Source organism: Aptenodytes forsteri, unplaced genomic scaffold, assembly GCF_000699145.1.
Source record: "Aptenodytes forsteri isolate BGI_AS27 unplaced genomic scaffold, ASM69914v1 Scaffold53, whole genome shotgun sequence".
In the NCBI taxonomy this organism is placed as follows: Eukaryota; Metazoa; Chordata; class Aves; order Sphenisciformes; family Spheniscidae; genus Aptenodytes; species Aptenodytes forsteri.
The window spans coordinates 6,672,427-6,696,132 of NW_008795909.1; the positions used below are offsets into that span (position 1 = coordinate 6,672,427).

General features: G+C 41.4%; 1 protein-coding gene across 1 annotated transcript in view; it reads right to left on the reverse strand.

Moving 5' to 3' along the window:
- The window catches only part of PTPRG (protein tyrosine phosphatase, receptor type G), a gene marked incomplete at its 5' end in the record, with an annotated part of 334,807 nt that overhangs the window by 57,848 nt on the left and 253,253 nt on the right, over window positions 1-23,706 (reverse strand). Inside the window, one exon of the mRNA XM_019473421.1 lies at window positions 15,164-15,296. Within this exon, the coding sequence (XP_019328966.1) occupies window positions 15,164-15,296 (133 nt within the window). The remainder of the gene's footprint in view (window positions 1-15,163; window positions 15,297-23,706) is intronic.

Genomic DNA, 23,706 nt, shown 5'->3' on the forward strand with positions numbered 1-23,706 from the left:
CTGTCCCAGCTTGACAGTGTGGAAGTCAATGGGACCCCACACTCATCATCCAAGGAATGAAGGAGGAGAGAGCTGCAGATGGTATAAGTGTTTCAAAAAAGCTGGTGTAAAGCTCAGGGATTCTCTTGCATGCTTTCAGTACAAGGAAGTATTGCTAAGGAAAGAGAGGACATCCAAATGCAAGCTCAAATCCTATAGACAACACTGCAACCCACCGAAATCTCGCAGTCACAATAAAACACAGACTTTTCATTTCCCCATAGGCCTAGCTACAGCTTGGATTGTCACAAATGCTGGTGAAATGGGAGCATTTCTTGTATGTTCAGAAGCGCCCAGCTGCTTCTCATGCAGAATACTCCTGAGAGTGAGATTACACATTCAGACATGGCGAGATGAAGCAGCTGCTGAGAATGTACATCAAATACTGTGATTTCCTCTCTTCTGCTCTCTTATTCTGTGCATCTCGAATAAAACTAAGCTGCAGGGACAACAGGTCTCTTTCTAGTAGTCTCCACCTATTCTTTTAAACTATACAACAGGGAACTTGTTCCATGTAGCTCTGTGGATAACAAAAACAGTGATGTTGAACTCTAACCTTCTGCTACCACAAAGAGCTAAATTAATTCCCTACAGCACATCAGCACTGCTTTTGAAAAGGCCCAGACTCTGCAAAAAACAGATGGAAACTAAACTTATGGGCCTTTAAAGATGTCAAGCATTTCCTCGCAGTGATGGCATAAGAATCTTTCTTCTTCCCATCAATTTTTTTGTTAATCAGAGCACACATGGTAACTCCCTGCATGGCACCACTCAGGGCTCACCCCATCAACATAAAACCTTGCGAAATTATCACCTCCGGTTTACCACTGGGATAACAACGATTTTATACCTAGAATTAAAAAGATGAATTGCCACAGCCTGGCAAATCAATATGCAATGGCAGACACCTAACTCCAATACTATTTCATTGCCCCTTTTCTTCCCACAGATTGTTCCCACATTCGCTACAGGATCTGGCTCAGAGACCCAGAGAAAGGACTCCTATCGCACTGTTGTCACCTTTGTGCTTTTGCTTTCAGGACCCCCGTTTTGGAGATTTTGAAGCACAAATGAGTTTTGGCCAGCAGCAAAGCCAAGCCTGCAGGCTCCTGCTTTGACAGCCAAATACACTCCAGAGAGCTGCAGAGCCCTCGTAGGTCCCCAAATTCTCATCCCCACCACCACGTTATGCAGAAGATTCTTGATCGCCCATTTTCTTGAAGCTGTTTGTGCGAGGACCTGAGTCAAGTTACTCTTTCTCCTCCAAAGAGCTGAACTGGCATTTTTACCATCAAGAAGGTGGTGCGGTTGTGAAGTGCCCAATCATTTCTGAAGAGACATGGGGGACCTGGTGCCAGGTCCTTATTCACAGATGACAGTCATTACCATAAGCATAAGAAAAAGGGTTCTACCCTCCTGACTGCAGCCAAGTGCTCCACATGAGTTGGCTTTGCAGTGATAAATGTCACGTTTACAATGGGGTTTGCAACATGAAAGTCCATAATTTGCTTTCCAGGGACCTATGCTTGATTATCAGGAGAGTTAGAAGCATTCACTGAAGTCTAATGAATAGAATTAACACATCATTTAAACAGGGACTAATATGTATGCAAATGAGAAAAAGTTAAAAATAAGAGTTCAAGCCATAATTTCAGAAAACGTAGACTACATCCTTATGAAATATGAATGTTTCAATTCACCTCATATCTTTACATCTATGTTAGCTGCTTCGCATGTGAACAATAGGGTGCATCAAGCCCATTTTGACTTTTATATTTGAACTTGGACTTATAAAATGGATTGTATTGAAACATGAATAATATATATGCTAATTAAAGACTCCATTTAATGACATAAATAAAGATGAAGACCAACATAGGCTAATTCCATTTGCAAATTTCCTAATTACTGTATTTGCTTTTGGAAAGCGGAAACTTTATTTCCACAGTCTCAGAAAAAAAGAGAGTATTTTCTTTGCTCAAATTATTTAAAAAATCTTTTCAAATTTTTTATTCGTTAGGACTGATCTCCACAGAGATACAATTGCTTTGCCTAGATAGATTCAGTATTAAATATCACCCAAGCCAAACTATGGTGATTTGTGCATGCAAATGGTGTTACTTAATTATTAATTATTAGTAGCTTTTTCTCTAATAAAGGAATTATTGTGATAAATATAAGGTGTACACATCCCTCAATATCACAAAGCATGCTCCAAGTAAGTCTGGCAGATGTAAACCAAGTAAATGTCCTTGATGTTTGAAAGGCTGTTAATCTCTCTCTCCCTTCCTCCTCCCGCTCCCCAAAATTAGTAATTATTAGTAGCTTTTTCTCTAATAAGGAATTATTTTTGATAAATATAAGGTGTACACATCCCTCAATATCACAAAGCATGCTCCAAGTAAGTCTGGCAGATGTAAACCAAGTAAATGTCCTTGATGTTTGAAAGGCTGTTAATCTCTCTCTCCCTTCCTCCTCCCGCTCCCCAAAATTAGACAGAACAAGGGCACAGGACAAGTGTATAGCTGTAGGGAGACGAGGCATTAGCAGAAAACATGACTACAACTTCTGGCATGCAAAGCCTACAGAAAAGCTTGCTGAAGAATAAACAGATTGCAGGAAAAGCCCTTTTAGGTTAAAAGGCTTGTTTGTACCTGTAACAGCGAGGAAAGCGGTGAAAAATAGTTCATTCAAATGAATATGAAGCCTGTAATGATATCAGGGCCAGGAGAATCTTTTTTTGCTGTTGTGTAAATGTTGGTTATGTGGATAAAGAAGCCTAGATTCAGCCCTAACTCACAAAACCAGTATTTGCAGGCTCTGAAAAGCAAACTGCAAAGCAAACCAATTTACTCCCTGATTGAAATAGCACCCTGAATGCTTCAAAAATAAGGAGCTGTGTGAATGGGAAGAGACTAACCATTCTGGTACATTTATGTTCTGGGTTTTTATTTAAAAAAAAAAAAAAAAAAAATCCAAAAAATGGCAGGTATGAGGGCTGCATCTTCAGAGCTTTCACTTCATGTCTGTAATACCAGTTGCTATTACAAATGAACACTGAAATTTAGGAAACTTGTAAGATTCTGAGGAGTAAATGATCATCATTTTGAGTTATGATGTGGCTGGAAGTCCTCCGTGCCCTCAGCACTGCTAGCACTGTACAACTACTGCAATCTTCACCCGTACCACTGCTGCCGGGCGAGCACAGCCTGGCACTGCGGGAGACGAGGCTCTCCCTGGTCCCGCCTCACCACCCTCTGCCCTTGCGGTGCCCATCCCTCCACACTCCTCATCTCAGCATTAGTGGAACCGGCTTGGGGAAATAAATACCTTAAGAAAACCTGGAAAGCAGCTGGAAAGCTTGCAGGCCGGTTTACTTTGATCACTTCTCTAACAGCATAAAATCTTCTTCACTGACGAACCACTCGGCTCCTAATAAACTGTGAGGTTGGCAGATGTAATTTCCCGCAACGGATTTAGGAGAGGCACTCCCTCTGCCTGCCTTGCAGAGGGCTATTCTCTCACTCCCATTCAAAACCCACATCTATGCCAAATATCCATCAGCAGGAGTAAACTCCATTTCCTATCTCCATCCACTGCTAGTGAGGGATTTGCTCCAGCTGAGGAGCACCTGTATCACCAGCCTCGTGCCTGTGCAAAAGGAAAGACGTCCCTTTATACGTGACTTGGAGAAGCCCCCATCCGCGGGGATTCAGCGTCGTAGCCCTAAGTTCAACCTGTGGCATGACAAAACATGCCTCGATCCATAACGGCTTAAAATGTATTTGACATGAGAGTGAATGAGATAAGCTCGTGCTGCTACAAAACGTGAGGAATTTTATCAGCACTCACTGGCAACTTTCTGATAGTGGTTAAAAAATGGTTTTAGAGAGTGAATCACTGTACAGAAATATATCCCTTTAACTGATAATTTGATCTGAAGGAAAATAAAAAAACACATTTGAGCCTTCAGGGAATAGAACATTTGTCATTACTGGGAAATGTTTTGATTTTTCTTTTTTCTTTTTAACATTAACAATATTTTAAGATTTCAAATTGGGCTTATTTCTATTACTTTATAAATGTCACTTTTTAGGATATTTCAAAACATTTTTGTTCTATTTTGGAAAAGACAGGATTTCTAAAACATGAAACAATCCACCAATCGAGAACCAGGCATGCCACCTACGCCTGTTTCAGCTTAAAAGTTACAGCCCAAATGGATTTTAACCTGTAAGTCAGTAGAGTGAAATATATGCTGTTCGCAGTGATAGAAGAAATGTTTTCTTTTAAACAAACAAACTCAGTGTTCTACAATAAACTGAATGAATTCACACACTTGCAGCATTTGTAATAGCAGCACAACATGCGTTGTGCATTCCTAGGCGTTGGTTTTGCCCGAATTGCACAGGTTTTAAGAAAAGTAAACCGCTTTAAGAAAAGTCCATCCCTGCTTGTTATTGTTTTACTAGGCTGCTGATTCCTAGTATTTACCCAACCAGTTAAGATTGCTGAATTGATTTAATATTCTTACCCTATAATTTTACACTCAGACCACATCCTGCTGTGAAATAGCTAGTGCTAATGTTAGTCCAAATGCTGCTGTGGGACTTAGGACAGCACAGGGCCCTTCAATAGCTATATTTTATGGTTACAAGGAGAGAGAAAAAATATAATTTATCTGGTTGCTGTGGTTAATTCACAGTTTCACAGCAGAGGTATACTGTTCCCTCTGGGTACATCTACTTGTATTATAGGATATTTCATTCACAGTTTGTCCAAGACATTCCTCCAGCTCTGAACCTACCAATTTATGAGAGGGAATCTACTCCAGAGATACCTGTATACACTTTAACACATACTCTTACATACTAAGAATATTATAGAAAAGATATAAACTAGCAACAGATCAATAGAAAACATAAGCTAGCAACAGATCAAACAACAACGGGTTAATAAATTGTTTCTTTGAGCTGAGAAGGGAAACAAAAAGAATGCATCCATCTTCTTAAATAGTCTTTTTTTTTTAAAGTGATTTAATTTCACAAAAAGCATTTGTGAAATTTGTTTCTCTTTTAAAATACTGATCATAGCTTTAAAAGCCAGAGTTCAAAAATTTTAAAGTTGTATAGAAGTTTCCTGTAGAATAGCTTACAAAAGACCTAACAGATGAGTAGGAGAAGCCAATGGTACCTGGCATCCTCTACTGCTGTGCTTAGCAGAAAACACATACTCCTCATGGCATACTATTTCTCAGCACCTACAAACCAGTTCTTAATGGAGCTTAACTAGAAGATTTGAATATTTAAAAAACATTTGTTCAAAATTATGCCTTGTAAACTACTACCTTTAATCCAGTTACTGCATAGATAAAATCTTGCTCTTTTTTTCAAGACCTTACCATTACAGCAGCACTGGGGAAGGCGTTTCCAGAAAAAAATGTCTGCAATTAATCCATTTAATTAGTTCCACAGAAACAAAACAGAAAGATCAATTGTAGCCGTGCCACAGATCCCTCCTTGCCTGACCTCCGCTGCCCTTGCCTGCTCCCCTTCGCTCTCTCTGCAGAAGAAAGTATTTATGGAAATGTTGGGGAAGTATTGTTACACCTCTAAACAAAGCGGTGAGGAGTGTGTCAAGAGCAGTTATCCAACTTGCTGCCAAAATTTTTGCATAAACTTCATCCCCTTTAATGAATGGGATGGCCTGTGTGGGCCTGCGGGCAAAGCATAGCCTAAATGTCTCAGCTCTTACGGGACTCATTGTATAGCAAATTAAAAATAAAAAAAGTATACTTTTTTTGTTTGGGAGTTTTCAAGGTCACCAACACAATATTAGAATTCTAGTCTTCCACAACCAAAGCACGTATTCTCCTGTTGTTTGACTTATGATTGCATGCTTGACAGTATCTTTTAAAATAAAGGTGATGCAGATCTGGGCTCCCACTGAGTTCAGTGGCCACATCCATAAAAGTGCCTGCAGAAAAGATGTTCACACAACAGACCCACATGGTACGAACATCCCAGGAGCTGAGGAACATGCACATTTCAGAGTGAGAGTTCTCATTTAAGGGTACTGTTAAAAATAATCACAATCCAGCAGGCACCAGGTTTGCTGGCGCTGGGACGGGTGTGGTTTCACAGCTGTGAAATCTTGGTTCTTCGAGCAATCGCCATTCCCCTTTTCCTTTGCAAGAAAATACTTTCATATAACAGCCTCTCCAGGGATGTCTAGATGCCATCACCCTGGGTGTTTGCTCACAGGGTCTTTGCCCTTGGCACCAGGGGTGGCCTCACGTTGACGCTCACTGCTGGTAATGGGGCAGTATTGACACGTGCAGTACGGATGGTGCCTTAGACAACACACAACAGGGCCAACAAACCGCAGCTACACCAACCCCTTCTCCTCTGTTTTGTTTCTAAACTTCAAATCATTGTTGTATTCTTAACTGTTCCCGACTTTTAGGCTCCCCACTGCAGGAGAACAGATGGAACAAAACTCCAAACATTTTTTTCCCACCAACTTGTGGGTCTCCTGACACAGTTGTCCTCCGCAAGCTGCCTTTGCAGTTTCTTTCCTGCCCATTTGTATCTTCCTTTCACTCTCTCTCCAAAGCTAGAGCCCTCCCTCTCTCCTCCCCCAATTCTTAGATGTGTTCTTTTATCGGCTTCACATTATTCACTTTAAATGTGATGCATTTAAACTGTGTCTTCCGAATGCTTTTTGAGTCTGTGATTTACAGGACAATTTATCACACTACACCCTTCCTCCTCTTTTCTCAAGCTTGCATGTGTAGAGAACGGGCCTCGAAGCTCCCATGCAGGATCAACGACTCCTGCGGTGCTCCTGACAAATGGCTACTTAACCTTGTTTTGGAACCTAGAAATGATGGAAATCCTGTAGACCACCGCTTTATTGTCTTTCCTATCATGAAGCTTTTTCTAATGTCAAACCTAAATTTCTCTCTTGCTGCAATTTAAGCCAAAGACGACTCATCCCCAGCACGATGTGCAGAAGATCCCATATTCCTTGCAGACCCCTTTCATGTACTAGAGCACTTGCTTCCCCTCTCTGCTAACAACCCTGCCTGCCCATCCGGCCTAACCAACTTCCTCATCATAGAAAAGGTGTATCGCACAAGAACAACCATAGTCCTCTCTTATTTACACCTGGAGATACACCAGCCTGCTATAAATCTAGATTTGCTTTTCATTTACAGGACAGCTGAGAGGAGAACATTGCTTCATGAAATTCAGATGAAGGCTGGACATGGGTGACATAGGAAGAAGCTGGCTTCAAATATGTGGCAAGAAGTAACTTGTTACTGCAACTGCATATTCTCAAGAACTCATATAAAGTGATACAGGCTCTTCAGTCATGCGGACTCAAATTTACAAGGGCAAGGTCTCATTTAGCTGATACCGGTTATTCAGGAGTCGCTCTGTTAACATCAATGGGACTGCTCAGGTTTAAACCTGAAGCAAAATCTAGACTGTGCTATTTCCTTGAAATGGGACATTCCTGGGTCAAAGTGTGCTTACTGATTTTTGATGTTGCTCCTGATGCTCTATAATTAGGACTAAAAGTACTATTTTCTGAGTTTTGTAAATATCCTGATAGTTCTGGAAATCACCACTGATCTGCATTTAAGCTTGTCAAACTCTCTCCAACTTCTTTCCTTTCTCAAGACAAAAATTGTTGGTTTGTAAAGCGGCAGCTCACTGCTGGCCTTACCAGTGAGGAAACGGAAATCTTGCAGAATTCTGGTTTGCAAGAAAAAGTAAAACTAGTGTTAATTAAAGAAGAGTAAAAGTAACAGGCATATAATGAGAGAACATGCCCCCTTCCACAGTCGAGCTCTTAACAGATCATCCAGCATGCTTAAAAAGCAACTTTCTATCTGCAAATCTGTCTCTCTCTTTTTTGTCTAATGAGCATGTGTTAGTCTGTTCGAAAGCCCAAATGGGCATCTCGGGGCCAATTCAGCAGCAGGGGGTCTGTTACTATAACAACTGACAACTCCTGTGATTCCTGAAAGGCCCTAAAGTAGCCATTTGGGAAATGGTTATTGAACAAGAAGTTGCGAAGGAATGGCTGTGCGGGGTGCGGGGTGCGGCGGGCCGGCCTCCCCTGCGCAGAGCTGTGCTCGCCTACCTCAGCCCTTCAGAGAAAACCCCGGCACCCCGCCACCCCTGCAAACAGTCGGCCCGGATCCTTTTCAGCTCCCTGCAAGAGGAGAGGATGAAAGCCCATGAGCCGACAACGGGAGGAACAGCAGCGCACGCTACGGTTTGGGCATTAACAGATCTCCCTGTGGGCTTTTCCCCCCTCGGCCCAGGCTGCACGTTGCCAGATGAGAGAGCAGAGATGCTGTCAGAGAAGTTTTCATATTGATTTTCCTCATAATGGAAGAATGACAAGCGCTCGAAGAACGATACCAACAGCTAGAACAAGCAACCGGCAGCTGCCCTAAGCTTCAGGCTTGAAAGCAAGCTGCCTGCCATCGGCACAAAGGATGAGCTCGGTTCCCCACGCGGGATAAGAGGGAGCTGATCACACAGGCCTGCTCCCCTTTAATGAAAACAAGCAGCGCTTTGAGATACAGCACACAAAAGGGCCCAATATTTCAGTACCTTGACCTCTGGCACTGGCAAAATCAAATACAACCTGGATCTTCTGCAATAAAAGCTGAAGTGCTTTTCCTGCATTGCCTGGGTTGAGGCAGGGAGATCAGAGGGCTCCGAATCAGGCTGAGCTGCATCCCACTTGCCAGGTAGTGATCTGCCCCATCCCCATCCCTCTGAGGCTGTTTGTCATCATACGAGACTAGACGTGGTCATTCCCAGGAAAACGAAGGCATGCCCTATTTGGCCTGAGCAGGGCATATCTGGTCGCTAAAAAGGAGATGGAAGCTGCAAGGAGGTTCAGGCACGCCCCTGACCTCCATGTTTCCCCTCATCTCCCTGTGGCATTGCCCGTCTCCCAGCTCAGGAAATCTCTTGCCCCTGTCGGCTAATTCTCCTCACTGCCTGTGATGACATGGGTTGTGCTCTGGGGCACTGCCAGCCCCAAGCTGAGCACAAGTGCCTGGATATGGTCCTCAGGCATCACCGGGGGCAGTGTCAGCGTTAGCATCCCCATCCCTCCTGCTCATTCCCGCCTTTGTGCTGGTCCCTTGGTTATGCTGGTACAACTCTGCCTGGTTACTGTATGAACCAGACTGGGAGCTAATCTGGTTTAAATCAGGGCATGAAAGCCCCTCTCTTTTTTAAAAAAAAAAAAAACAAAACGTGGATTATTTCTCAGTCCAGCTCCTCACATGGTTATACAAACATTTGCATTGGTATCACAGAGGGCAGAACAAGGGCAGGAACGGAGGAGGCTGCTTGAACCGCTGCTGCTGAAATAAATACTCACACAACTGCACCCGAGGCATTCTTAAAATCAACACACAGACTCTCGGAAAGTGTTACCACCTAGCATCCTTCATCAGTGAGAAAATGAGCAGAATCACGAATATTTTAGGGTAAACTGAAAGCAGCTTTTATCATTGTAAGCAAGCAATTTTACAATGGTCTGTAAATTTGCAATGTTCCTTTTTCAATCAGTACAGTAGATGAAGAACACATTGTGTACTCATAAAATAAAACCTAGAGATAGGTTCAAATAACAATTTCAGCATTTTTTACAACCTGCTACAGGCAGAAGTTCTTTTTTTTCCCCAATGAAGTTTTAACACTCTCTTAGCTATGGAACTGTGCAAGTTCCCCACAATTTAACACCAAAAGGCAGTTTTCCAAGGCATGGTTATTAGACATGGTAACTACAACAGTTCTTGGTCTTACGTTGCAGCTTTCATTTCAATATTACAAGCTGATTTACAAATACGGCTCACCAACCTTCTTCAGTGCTATTTTACCAGTGACAGAACTCAGATGCTGAAATATTGAACACCTGAGCTTGCTCCCAGTGAGGTCTTTGCCACCGAGTTCAACAACAATACTGTCAAACCGTAAGTGACTTGGCCCCAGGTCACACAGAAAATCAATGAGCAAGTCAGAAAAAGAACCCACATCTCCTGGTGCTCAATGTCATTTCTTCTGCGCAGAAAGGCACTAGCAGAGAAGTACGAGGCTCTGCCACAGGACCTGTCCCAAGGATTCTGTTCAATTCAACAGGATGCTTAACAAAAACCTAAGAAAACTCTTACTGTCTACTAAATTCTATAGGGTTTTGCCTAAGGAAAATTAAAGGCGTCTTTTTCCCAAGCTGTCTCATATATACATGACTATAAACAAGCAATGCAAGCTTGCTTGCTCTTTGAAAGGCAGCAGCTGTGTTGTTCCAAAAATCTCTCCTGAATGTAAACATATTAGCACTGTATAAACAGCTTGATTTAATAAGAAATGCAATACAATATTCCTGCTTTGTCTTTGGGAACACGATGTTGATGGCGGCAATAATTCAGAGGTGAATTATGGTATCTGCTGAAAAGAAAGAAAAAGAAAACTCTCCAGCTATAGTTGTGAATTAATTTCTTCCTCTTAGCTGAAAATGAGGAATGGCTATAATTTAGTTCTCATTTAAAAGTTGCTGTTGGCTAAACTCTAAAAATCTTAATTGCTTCTTAATATTCTCTGCTTATTTTTCCTTTTGAAACTACAGTCTATAGCATTGTAGTGTTTAATTAAAAATCAGAATGGAAAACAAACAGTAGAAGGTCACCAGTCACTCCTAAAGTCTGCTTTTTTTTCTAAAATGACAGAAGTTAATGTGTATCAAAGTATTTTAGCTGATTTCCCAACTCTAGTCACCCTCCTGCACCTCTGTGAAAAAGAAAGTGGCACTGACCCTGGGTTTCCCTTAAAGTGTCAATACTCAGGACTTCTTCAACTGGCAACAAAATATAGTGGAAGTGCTAGAAAAGACATGTTTCAAGCCATATTATGGCTCAGCATGCTGTAGGAACTCGCCTTGTTGCAAAAAACCTGAAGTCACACTCAATCCCTAAATAGTTTGGAGGTCACTACCAAACACACTCTGCAATTCTCAGAGCTCGTAGAAAAGGCTGTGAGAATAACAGTGGCAAAGACTGCAGACAATCCAAGTCAAATTTTAAACTAACCTTGAAGAACTGCAGAAGGATCTCATGATACTGAGTCTGGGTATAAAATCACAGATGCAAAACAAATGCCCAGAAATGCAAAAATAACATGCTTGGGAAACTGCACCTTACAATGCACATGTTTTAATGGGCTCTAGATGAGCTAGTTAGTGCTCCAGCAAAAGATCCTAAAATCCCAGTGAATAGTTCTCAGAAATACTCAGTGGTTGTCCCTACAGCACACAATTTCAGGAACCAGTACGAAAGGACTGAAAGCAGAAAAAGAAATACCATTGTGCCACTGCAGAAGCGAATGGTGAATCTACATGTTGAGTAAAACGAGGTTCTGGTCTCCTCACCTTTTCTGTCTGCTAAGACTCAAATTCTCAATTCGGTGCTAAAAGAAATCAGTTTCAAGCACTAGAGGTCCCGGGAGCAACAGTCCCCTTCATCGTGCCCACGACAGCTCAAGGATCAGCCAGGCCAGCTTTTCCTCAAAAGGAATCAAAGATGCACAGAAGCAAACTTAAATTACAGCCATCATTGTCCCTCCTGCCCAGGAAGCCCAACTGTCAACCAGCTCCAGCTAACTTTGTGGCTCCTGGTCATCCCGCGATGGTGCTCTCTCCTCACTGTTCTGGGATAAGAGGCAGTGCAATTTTTGCAGCTTCATTATGCTGACCTAGTTTATTTTCCACTCTACCAACTTAAAATCACATAGCCCTCTTTGCACAGCAGTGCCATTAAAAGTACTGAATTCAGGAAACTTTAGTAGAAAGGTAATTCAGAGCTGCTGCTTGCCTGCAAGTTCCCATCCCTTTTCATTACTGAGATGGCCATCATGCTAAAAAGACAGAAGTGACCCCTTCTCTTCAACATCAATCATATTCTTTCGCCATTTGTCCAGGATCCACATGGAAAAGGAACTGAGAACAGCAAATTACCTCTGCAAATAAGGGAGTCTCATTCAGAAATGGCACAGATCATTTCCAAATATATTCAATTACAAGAATTCTCTAATGAACACAGCATGGAAGCTCAACAGATAAAGAAAGGAAAAGCTTCATCAAACAGTGACTGCTTCCTATCGCTCTCCTTTTCAAATAAAGGGAACAGAAAATGAAGCTTCCTTACAACAAGACATCATCACAAAACTTATTTCATTGCTGTATCACAAAGGATCCAAACAGAGATAAACTCTTTGCCCAACCTTCACAAGCAACCTCCATAACTCCTTATTTTGGTCCCTGGATAATAGGGCATCGATGCAATGCAAACAAGCAGAAGGCTTTGCTCTGCTTCACTGTTCTACTTCTGTCACCTCTGGTCTCAAATCATCTAATCCCACAAATGCTCAAAAACGCAAAAGTGAAAATATCATTTGTTTTACCCTCAAAATGTATTGCCAAAGGGTAACTATGTCTCTTCTGCATTTTCTAGTTCTCTGGTTTTGTTTTATAATGGTTTTTCTCATACCATAACAAAGAACTGCTGTGCAGGAAAAGACCCCTTAGTCCAGCACGCCTGTCCCCTTGAGGGTTATCCTTTCATAACAAGTGTTTCTCTGCTGTGCACTTCAATACCACGTTTCCCACACTGAAAAATCTGTCTCAAACTCATTGTCATGCCATTTGCTTTGATTGTGTTATCTAGCAAATTATTCCATATGTTGCCCATTACATTTTAAGCGAAGTATTTCTTCCTGAAAATCCAGATCACTGTTCCTTTCAAACTTGTAAATTAGACTCTGCGGTGTTTGAGGATCTCTTTTTTCCTTACTTTAAAACACTCACAGAGATAAACACTTTATTTTCCTAAGGAAAGGTAATCACACTGAAAAGGGCACACAAAATGCTGTGTTGCCACTTCAGTGACATGGTCTGCACAACGTGAAATGTTACTGTGGACGATTTGTGTTCTAGTTGCTTGTTGATTTATCCTAAAACACATGTTGACTTTTTTTATACACTCTCTGTATTTGTTAAAAAATCCTCATAACTATGAAGGTAGACACAGGAGATTATTTTGAAGCTAGTACACGTGTGCTCTCAAGTTTGTTTATTGTTTCTCAATTTGTTGCTTCATATTTATCAAAAAACTTTGACTGCTACATGACATACTTTCCATGTCTATATTAATGTTTAATCTCCGCTACATGACATACTTTCCATGTCTATATTAATTTTTAATCTCCACCTTTTTTTTAGTATTAATTATACACAAAAAAATTGATCCACTGCTGTCAGGGCTATTAACGTCAATGCTTATAATTTTACCAAAGCTACTGATGAATGTTAACTACTCATGCATATTATGGAGAGCAGATAATAAACAATTGCTGTCCGTATGCAAAATAACAAACATTACTGGAAAAGTAATTTGGTTTCAGTTAAAGTCTTTGTTCATGCATCTTCCTTGACTTCTGTGCTTGTTTGTTATTACGAAGCAAATAAACATTTTACGAGGTGGATGGTTAGGAATTTTGAATATAAAAAGTATTTAACTTTAATTAACATATCTTAATTTTAGACTCCAGTAATACTATGATCTATAATACAAGCCAATATTTATCAAAAATTAGTCCCTGACTATTGGTCACTAAGCCAGCACTTTCCAACTTTAATATCTTCTCAGGGACGGTATTGTTACTCTTTGAGCGAATTAAACACTAAGTTTGCAACTATTTCTCTCGATCCATTAGTGAAATTGCAGGAAATGGAAACGTTTTCCAAACAATGAGAGGTACCAACATTCTTCTTGATAATAGCTGTTAGCATTTTATTTCAAAACCTTCCTTCCTTAGAAGAGCATTTTGTATCAATGCAAGATAAATATTACTAACCCCTCATTACAGTGCTTCAGGATATACCATATCCTTCAAGGGCTTGCCTGCTGTGAACGGGACCAAGTTTAGTCCTTCAAATGAAGAAAATATATATTGAAGGACAGGACACTACAATGGGATCTTCAGAACCTTTCCAATTTCAGCTTTTGAGCACACATCACTGCAATTTCTTTCATTGTCTTACTGCAATGATGTTAATTACTTGCAAAAGTTAATAGAAATGATTTTCACAAGACTATTGTCACCTATTTATTAATATTCTTTCAAATATTCCCAGCCTCAACAATTTGGCCAATTGTCAGCAAAATGGGTGTACTGAAAAACAGCTTGGTAGTTTTTTAATTGATTCTGCAAATGTGATGATCAATGGACTGCTATTTCTCATCAAAGCTACTTTTCTGTGTCCCATCTAATCAGATTTTGAAATAATTCCCAAGTACCTTCTATGAGGCTAATCCCTGGTTAATTTTCACTACCAGACAAATGAGGTGTCTTTTGGTTCTGGTTCTGGCACAAGAAGGTGCTACAGGTTTTAATTTACTCTAAATCAAATGGAGATGGATTTGTTGATGCTAATCCTAGCCTCCACCTCTGAACCAATGCCCATTGGTGTAAAGGACAGTATCTCTTTGTAAGAGGCAATCTTTACTTTCAAGACTTTGCAGGTTGCAATTCCGAACACTTCACCAATGCTAAAGAACTCCTACTCAGAGCATTGCTATGTAACGTGAAACAAGCTTATCCCCCTTTCTTGAAGTACAGTCAAAGGAAGAAAAGAACTGCTTAAGATCACACAGGAGGTCTGTGGCAAAGCCACCCACGGAACCAAGTCCAGTCTCACTGGGCTTTTCTCCCACGACCACCTTTCCTGCAGGCCAAGACAAAGATACCTTTTTATAGCTATATGAGAGGGACTAGTTGCGAAAATGTTTGTCAGCGTTACAGCTGGCTCTACCATTGCCACAGCTCTACCAAGCCCATTTTCATGACACAAAAATCAATATTTAAGACAGCTGAATAGTTAACCAACAGAGCTGTTCTAGCATCCAGAGTGACCTAATGCATCAATCACCGTAACATCTAATAAAATAAAAAACACAGGACCACATTAAAAAACACCACCTGAAATGCGTTTTAAATCATAATCAGTTTCCATCAAAAGGAAACAAGCTCACCTCCAGTAGACAAGCACAGCAATGAGAAGAATGAGGCACACGAAGGTCAGTGCTGAGACCACAATAAGCGGGATGATCCATTCCATTTTACCAGGAGAAGGTCTCGTGGCCATGCTGGAGCTGTTCTTTTCAGCTGTGTGTTAAACACATAGCAAAAACAATCACTAAATGGAAAGAGAATTACTGTATGGAACAATGTGTAAGCAAAACAAATAGCTTGTCTGTTTTACATGGTATGAGTAAACAGAGCAAAGATCTTCTAATTGCGGGGTGGGACTCCATTTGTCTTTAGTCTGAGACATGAGAGCACAAAAGTATGGTGTTTATTGCTACATATGGCTTGGATTTTACTACTGCCTGTAATTACAGTCTCATAGACAACTTTAGGACTCTATCATGCAAGCACCTATTATCAGATGTGGAGTACCCCCCACTGAGTCATTTCACCACGGTAACAAAGTAAACGCTTTGCTCGGTCATCAGCATTTGCAGATAAATGCACTCTGTTTCTCAACGCTAGAGGACAGCCCTGTTTGCAAAGCTCAGTGTAATACTTTGCTTCAGAAATCAATTTCTCTGTAACTATCTTAAAATAAAAAATCCTCAACATGTTGGGTGTCATGTCACATCATTTGCGGAATTGTCACAATCTGGTTAGTTACTGCATACGAAAGCACTTTTTAGCATATGGATTGTCAAGATGGATGGATGAATGAATGGATCGGATGTGTTGTAACTGACAGAAGAAATCATTATGCCACAGCTTTTGAACAAAATTAAAGTTGGTCAATATCCTGAGATCTGGCCGAGTAACTCCGTTTCACTTTTCGCAAGACATCTCGTTAAAGTAACTGTATCATACATAAGATGAATATCTAGAGGTTCTGCAAGTACTGGAGCCAATGAGCATGTCAACATATCAGCATATCAACTGTATCAACATATTTCAAAAGACATCTAATTTGTGCAAATTCATGTAGACTTGACGAATAAATTGTTTTAGACAAAATGATAAAAGAAAAATACAGAAGCGGATTCTGTATCTTACTCATGTTTCCTAACAAACAGGCGGTAGTTGATCAATACCTGTCAACAGGACGTAATGGGAAAGGATTAGTGTAAACAGCTTCAGATTTGAAAAAGGATTGAAATGTACGCACTTGACTTCTACTTTTTAGCCTACGTGAGTCTTTCCTTACCAATGTGCTTCCTTGCCCTCCTTCAGTATTGTATTATCATATCTTCTGAAACTGCTGCAAATCCTACCAGAAGAACATAATTGCCTTTTCACCGTAGGCAGGCAAAACACAGATAATTGGAAGTCACCAGATGTCACATAATATGAAGTCATACTCTATTTTAATAGCATTTAGATTATACTCCTCCATAGGCAGGAGTAAAATTCAACTAACGTGGAAGTAAAGGTTAATTGTAAATGCTTTTGCCTGACTGCTGAAAACAGAGCAAGGCTGCAGGCTGCTGCAAGCCCAGCAAGAAATCTTTCTAGTTTTAAGAACTAGGCTGATGGAGGTAATGCCCTTTAGCAAGCAGCCTAAATGAGGTGCTAATCAGAGGGATGTTTGGGGGAAGTGAACGTGCACTGAGTATAGAACTGATCAAAAGAGAGATGAGTAGCCAGTTGTCTCCAACTTCAGTAAGAAAGGCTACCGAGGTTACCAACAGTGCCACTTTGCGGAATAGGCACAACGTTGTACCTCGAGCACGTGGTGAGCTTTCGTCTTCACAGCATACTAATAACATACAACATACCGTTTTTAAGACAGGTCTTTGACTTCCTTGACTAGCAAAGAATAAGGAAAAGAACAACCCCAAAACTAGAGCAAAGGCTTATTCTCTGTATTTACCAAACTTGCAAAAATCATAAGCCCCGAGGCATCAGCTTTTATCAGTGCATTTCAAATCATTTAACAGCATGAAAAAATTAAGCCTGTGAGGTAAGTGTTACTAATCAGAATGGTAAAAGGGACAAAGCAAAAAAACACGCAATGTAATAAAACTTAGTAGGAGAGCCAAACAGTCGCACCACCTTACATCCATTAGGGTGTTGCTTCATTTCTCTCCAAGGACATTATTCTGTTTAGTTTCACCTCCACATATTTCAACACAAAAACATATGTTTCTGTTTGCATGGGAAGAAAATTAAATTCCATTGTAAGCACAGCATGGACTGGAGTCCCAGTGCAAACTATTAAATTCTGCAGTGCTCACGATGCTCTTCTTACTCAGTCTACTGTGGAGAACACACTTATCTGACCCTGCCAACTCCCTATACCACAAATGTGAGGATAAGAAAGTGTTCAGTATGCTGAGTGCCAGAATAGCAAACGCCATTCCCGCATGCTGATGGCTGGCCCCGAAATTCCAGTTGGGAATGCCCAACCAGTGATATGCTTCAGAAAAAAAGAGACCGTTCCTGTGCTGGCTTTGAAGAAAAAGTCTTAGGTGTTTTCCACTGCTTAAGTAAAGTGTTGAGAGAGCTTAAACAAACGAATGCCAATAAAAATTGTACTAGAATGACAGCTGGGGCCAGAAGTACAGCAGTACAGCTGGAATGCTGGCGCCTGTCTCTTGAGTGTCATGGCAGAAGACCCTAAGAAAAGGCAGCACACTGGGTAACTTGGAAAAAGAGTTTAAGGAAATACACACAAAAAAAGACAGATCTGGGGCTTTATAGCTTCCTGTTCTCCTACGTAACAAAATATTATAAAATAAAAAATAGTCAGCATTTCACTCTTTTCCAAAGCAAGAATGTTGAGCCTTGGTAGTGTCAACAGCATATCCTTGTAACGGTGCCCACCATACGCTGTACTTCGGGGGGGGGGGGAAGCTTAAAAAATGGACCAGGAAACTCCATTTTTGCTAAGAAACGTAAACCATTTCCAGTGGCATATGCCTTCGTTGAATTAATTCAGTTTGCCTTTTACTGGCTTGGAATTCATCCCAGTAGGAAGGAATAAAAATTATTACAGCATATCTGTTTCAGGAGGTCCCACATGATACAAGCCCCGGCACTGCTAAATCCACTCCTGCGTCTGGAAAAATCCGTAACTCCTGTGCACCACCCATTCAGCAGTTCCATCCGGGCCCTGGACGGATAAGGCCCTGGCACAGTGATCATTAGAGGGCATTAGGCAGCGAGGGAGGCTTTGGCCGTGCAACTCTTGCACAAAGGTCAAGGCAAGAAAGAGGCATTCTACAATTTGTGAAATGTACTGTTTTTCTGTGTATTCTTGGTAATTGGTTCCTGAGAATAGAAACATGCTTATTTCCCTTAAGTTACACTGCTTGCTATAATAAGCAACCATAGCTGTAATACATAACCTATCTACCTTTAACATCCATTGCACAAACCGCCAAGACAAAGTTCTGTTTGTTGTACCGTTACAGATACCGTCAACTACGACAATACCCGTGTTCTGCAGGCCAAAAGAAAACCCCCACTGCCGAACTGCCTCAGATCATCCGATCACTTAAAAGAAAGAATTCACCTGCTCATCTTTCCTTTGAGTAAATGAAATTATGGACTTATACAAAGGTATCAATTAATTTTGGAAAATAGTATCAGCCATATTATTAAACAATGAAAAGGCAAAAACATCATTTAAAAAAAAGTATTACGTTTGATACAAGCTCATGCCATTGTGCAGCTATTTCCTCCCTATTTCTTTAAAGGCATTCCTGCAGTAGTCATACTTACAGGCTGTGCACAACTAAGCATAGCTTTTCACTGTTTTGTAAACAGATGCCAATCATATTTAATCCTGATGTCAGATATCTGAAATTCATACTGTTTGCAAACACCACATAATTCAATCCTTTTATTTTCAAGCCATTCTGCCATTTGCTCCTGTAAGTTGCCATGCAAAATGGCTCAAGTGCCACATGAAAATACAGTTTAATAATCCTTGCCACGTATGGAGAAAGAAAGAATTACACAGATGTTTAATTATCTTAATGAGGTTATCCCCAAAAGGCTTTTGTAACCTCAGACCTGGCAAAGACTGTTCTAAATTCCTAACCAAAATTCTGCCTCTGCTAAAAGCATACACCAGGCTTGAAATTTAACCCTGCACATCATGATGTCTCTACAAAGCCCTCCCGTGGAAGGAATTCGGCAGAAGTGGGTGAATGCTGAGGGATGGGAGGACCTGGCTGAAGTTCGGATCAAGGGCCAAACCCACGTCTCTGTTCACAGTCCCAGCTCATGATTCAGGCAAAAGCCCCAACCGAACATCTATTACTTTGCTCACAACAGCCCATTCGTTATCTCCTGTCAAATACAAAGGATCTGTTTAACTCTCCGGCAAAACAAACCAAAATTCTGTGGGATAATATCTGCTCTAGCCTGATTAAACTGAATCATGCTGTTTTTCTTTTTTTTCCCTCCTCTTTTTTTTTTTTTTTTTTGGTAGAGCATCATTCTAATTGCTGTTTTTCTAATTTTCAGGTTTCAGAGTTGCAGACAATGCTGAGCAGCTGTGTGTGTAACAGTTGCAGATCAAAGGTACAATTAGTCTAATGTGGGCACCAAAACAGAGAAAAGGATGATCAGGAAAATGAAAGAGGAGAATGCAAGCAAGCGTTCAGTGACAGAAGAAAATCATTAGCGTTGGCCGATACCACCAGACAAGAAGAGGCCAATGCCATTTGGAAAATAATGACATGGCCTCAGGAGAGGTGTGTGTGTATGTGCGTGTGAAATAAGCACTAAAAGAAAATGAGCCTTGCTGTACTAATTGGCCTCGCACTTTCCCTGTAATTTCTCATGTGTTCCCTGTTCTCCTCTAATCATCCACACTCATGAGTACTTCCCCATTCAGTTATCTCTTTACAACTGCTAATTTGATGCTATATAATTAATTTTACAAGTGTACATTGTTATGAAACAATTTTCTACTCTTTAAAATGATTAAACTTTGTACTCACAAAAACATTTTTGAAACCTTGACAGCTTTTTAAGAACTGCTTTCCTGAAGAAAAGATGCATCCAAAAAAGTTTCTGCCCTCTATGGGACATCGTAAGCAGCAGGGGTTCTTTCTGCTCACTCTGGAAGTGGCCTTCACCCTCTTTTAACTGTCCTGATGCTCAGGAATGTTTTCAGACACTTCTGGCAATGTCCTCTTGGCTTCACTGGTCGTTGTCTTGATTTCAAGTTTACCTTGTTATGGAAAACCTTTAAGGCCCTTTCTCATAGGAAGAGGTCTTGCTTATGTCTGGAGTTTCACTGAATTCAGTGAAACCTTGCATGAGCTAGGTCAGGTCTGTATGAATTGCCAATTTCCATATTACTGTGGAAAACAATTAAGCTGAAGCAACTAGTCTAAGGCTTCATGCTAGTGTTTGATTGATGGGCCAATTCACCAGCTGTGGGATTTGCTGACGTGTGTCTTCGGTAACCTGGATCCAGCCTGGAGGAAAGCTCCTTCTCCTGCATTCCCGAGAGTCTTCTCACAGGGGTAGCACTCCCAACAGGCCTGCCAGGCCTTCTCAGACACATCTAGTAAAATATTTGGGCAAATTCTGGGTTAGGTAGACCTCAGCTACTGCAGGTAGTGGGGTGTAGAAGCAGGGTGACACAAGATGCAAAGAAAAGAAGGACTTGCCTGAAGAGACTTTGAAGGACAAGGTCCTCACACCTGGTACAAAGAAATTCAGACTGAAAGCCTCTGTCCCAAAGCCAATAAAAAACATCTCAAAATGTTCTTAGAGTTGAAAAACACTAGCCCTTCCCAATGTCTGGACAGGCAGTCATCAGGTTTGTGACATACTGTCCTGGTTTCGGCAGGGATAGAGTTAATTTCCTTCCTAGTAGCTGGTACAGTGCTGTGTTTTGGATTTAGGGTGAGAACAATGTTGATAACACACCGATGTTTTAGTTGTTGCTAGGTAATGCTTACACTAGTCAAGGACTTTTCAGCTTCCCATGCTCTACCGACTGAGAAGGCTGGAGGTGCACAAGAAGCTGGGAGGGGGCACAGCCAATAAACTGGGGGAAGAAGAAGGAAGGGGGGGACGTTTGGAGTGATGGCGTTTGTCTTCCCAAGTAACTGTTACGCGTGATGGAGCCCTGCTTTCCTGGAGATGGCTGAACACCTGCCTGCCCATGGGAAGGAGTGAATGAATTCCTTGTTTTGCTTTGTTTGTGTGCGCGGCTTTTGCTTTACCTATTAAACTGTCTTTATCTCAACCCACGAGTTTTCTCACTTTTACCCTTCCGATTCTCTCCCCCATCCCACCGGGGAGGAGTGAGCGAGTGGCTGCGTGGTGCTCAGTTGCCGACTGAGGTTAAACCACGACACCAATCTAACATCTTCCACCTGGAGGTCAAGGACAGGGAATGAACCTCTACCCAAAGGAAAATGGCACAAATGGGCCCCCCTTCATCTCTGAACAGCCATTCCCAGCCCTTTTGATGCTGAGTGTCCTCTTCAGTACACTGAGGGGCCTGGGAGAGGCTTGTCTGGGAAGCTGAAAATATGGTACAGTTCCTTCTCCTCATCCCAGGTATGTCACCAGAGGTTTAACTAAGATTTAACTAAAGTTAATTTGGGTGAAACAGGCAACTTTTTCACTTATCTTTTCCCCCAGCTAACATGTGCCGGTTATTTCAGATGTCATTTCCTACACATGGAAGCCATTTTTGTAAGAGGCAGTGATCTTAGTAAGTTATCCTCCCTCCATATATAAGCATGGAAAACTTAATTTGCAGAGTCCTTTCAAGACTGATCATCTTTGCGTGCAGTCTTCAGGCAGGGTCACTTCAAGCCTCCAAGCCTGCAAGCGAGCAGAGCTCTTAAAAGAGGCTGTCTAGTAGGAGGCAAAGCTGTATTGAACCACTTTCAGTGATAGTTCTCTGCATGTTAAAAAGAGACAGAAATCACTACAGACTAAGGGGATACAATTCACAATAACCAGTAAGTACTTCTTAGCAATATTAACAATATTTCCCCATCTCATTGATTTTCATCTTTTTCATCTTAACTTCACCACGGAATAAAAACAATCTAAAACCAATCCCTTTGTCATGAGCTAAGAAACAAGACCAACTACTCATCTTTCCTTCAGTTTATTTGGCTGAGAATAAGCCACGAGGCCCTTTCTAGGTCGTATATAAGGGACATTGTACTTGGGCCATCCAAGAAACTGGCACATGAGAAATGGAAGCAGAAGGAAGGAAGAACCGAAGACAATTATTTCAGAGCCAGGTTTACCCAGGCAGACTGAATTGCCGGGGTTTGAACCTAAATGGTGCTGAATGCTTACTCCCAACATTGCAAAGCCTGGCTAGGACAAGTTCCCTCCTTCCTGATAAAAAGGTGATTAGGGAAAGTGGCATGTTGAAAGCTGCCTGACAGGCATCTCAGACCACATTCAGTGGGAGCACTGGACTTTGATGAAGATTTCCAGTTGAGGAGTAAGAAAAAAAGCGGTGTATTTTAAAAAACATCAGCACAACCTGCTGCAGGTTTCTTGGCTTCCGCATTAATCTGTTCTCTTACAGAACAGTTATGATTCACAGCATTACAGTCAGGTCAGCATTTCTGTAACAAATGTTATTAAAGATTGGATTTAGCTTTGTTTTTTAAATTGGTTCTGAGCTATAACTGAGTGCACAATGTCTGCATTTTTGTGTTTATAAATGCAGGGAAAAATAAATAACTAAGGTTTTTTCACAGTACTCTAACTCTAGAGCAGCTTTGATGGAAAAACAAAATTACAAAACAGTCTCTATATTAACAAAATAAACAATAGCAGTAAAAAAAAATACACTATCTTATAAATGCTATGGTAATATACATAATCACTCAGATAAATGTGTCGCCATATCTAAATCTCAGTCCTTACTCTGCAAATAAATCCATATGCATGTACTCCATTTGCTCCTTGCAGTTATAAGATCTGTTTTCCTCACCAGTGCTTGGAGGTCCTCAAGCAGAAACATGGGTACTGGACTTTCTGCGCAGAGAGTTGGGAGCACCATGAGATACCCGGTTGCATAGGCCTGTGCAGCAAATCCTGACCACACAGGGCTTGGTGCACATGCAGATCACCTGGGCGTGCTTCCAAAAGGTTGTATTTGCTGTGTACGTACTGTGGAGTTGATACATACATCCAGAGTTGGTGCGTACAGGAGCATCAGTAGTTCTCATCAGGACAAACATAGAAAATACGTGAACTCTGCCTGGTGTACTGGGTTTGCGTGACAAGGTTTTGGTAGTGGGGGGGCTACAGGGATGGCTTCTGTGAGAAGCTGCTAGAAGCTTCCTCTATGTCAGATAGAGCCAATGCCACCGGTTTCAAGATGGACCCACTGCTGTCCAAGGCCGAGCCCATCAGTGACGGTGGTAGCGCCTCTGGGATAACGTATTTAAGAAGGGGCGGGGGAAAACTGCACAAGAGCAATTGCAGCCAGAGAGAGGAATGAGAATGTGAGAGAAACAATGCTGCAGACACCAAGGTCAGTGAAGGAGGGGGAGGAAGAGGTGCTCCAGGCACCGGAGCAGAGATTCCCCTGCAGCCC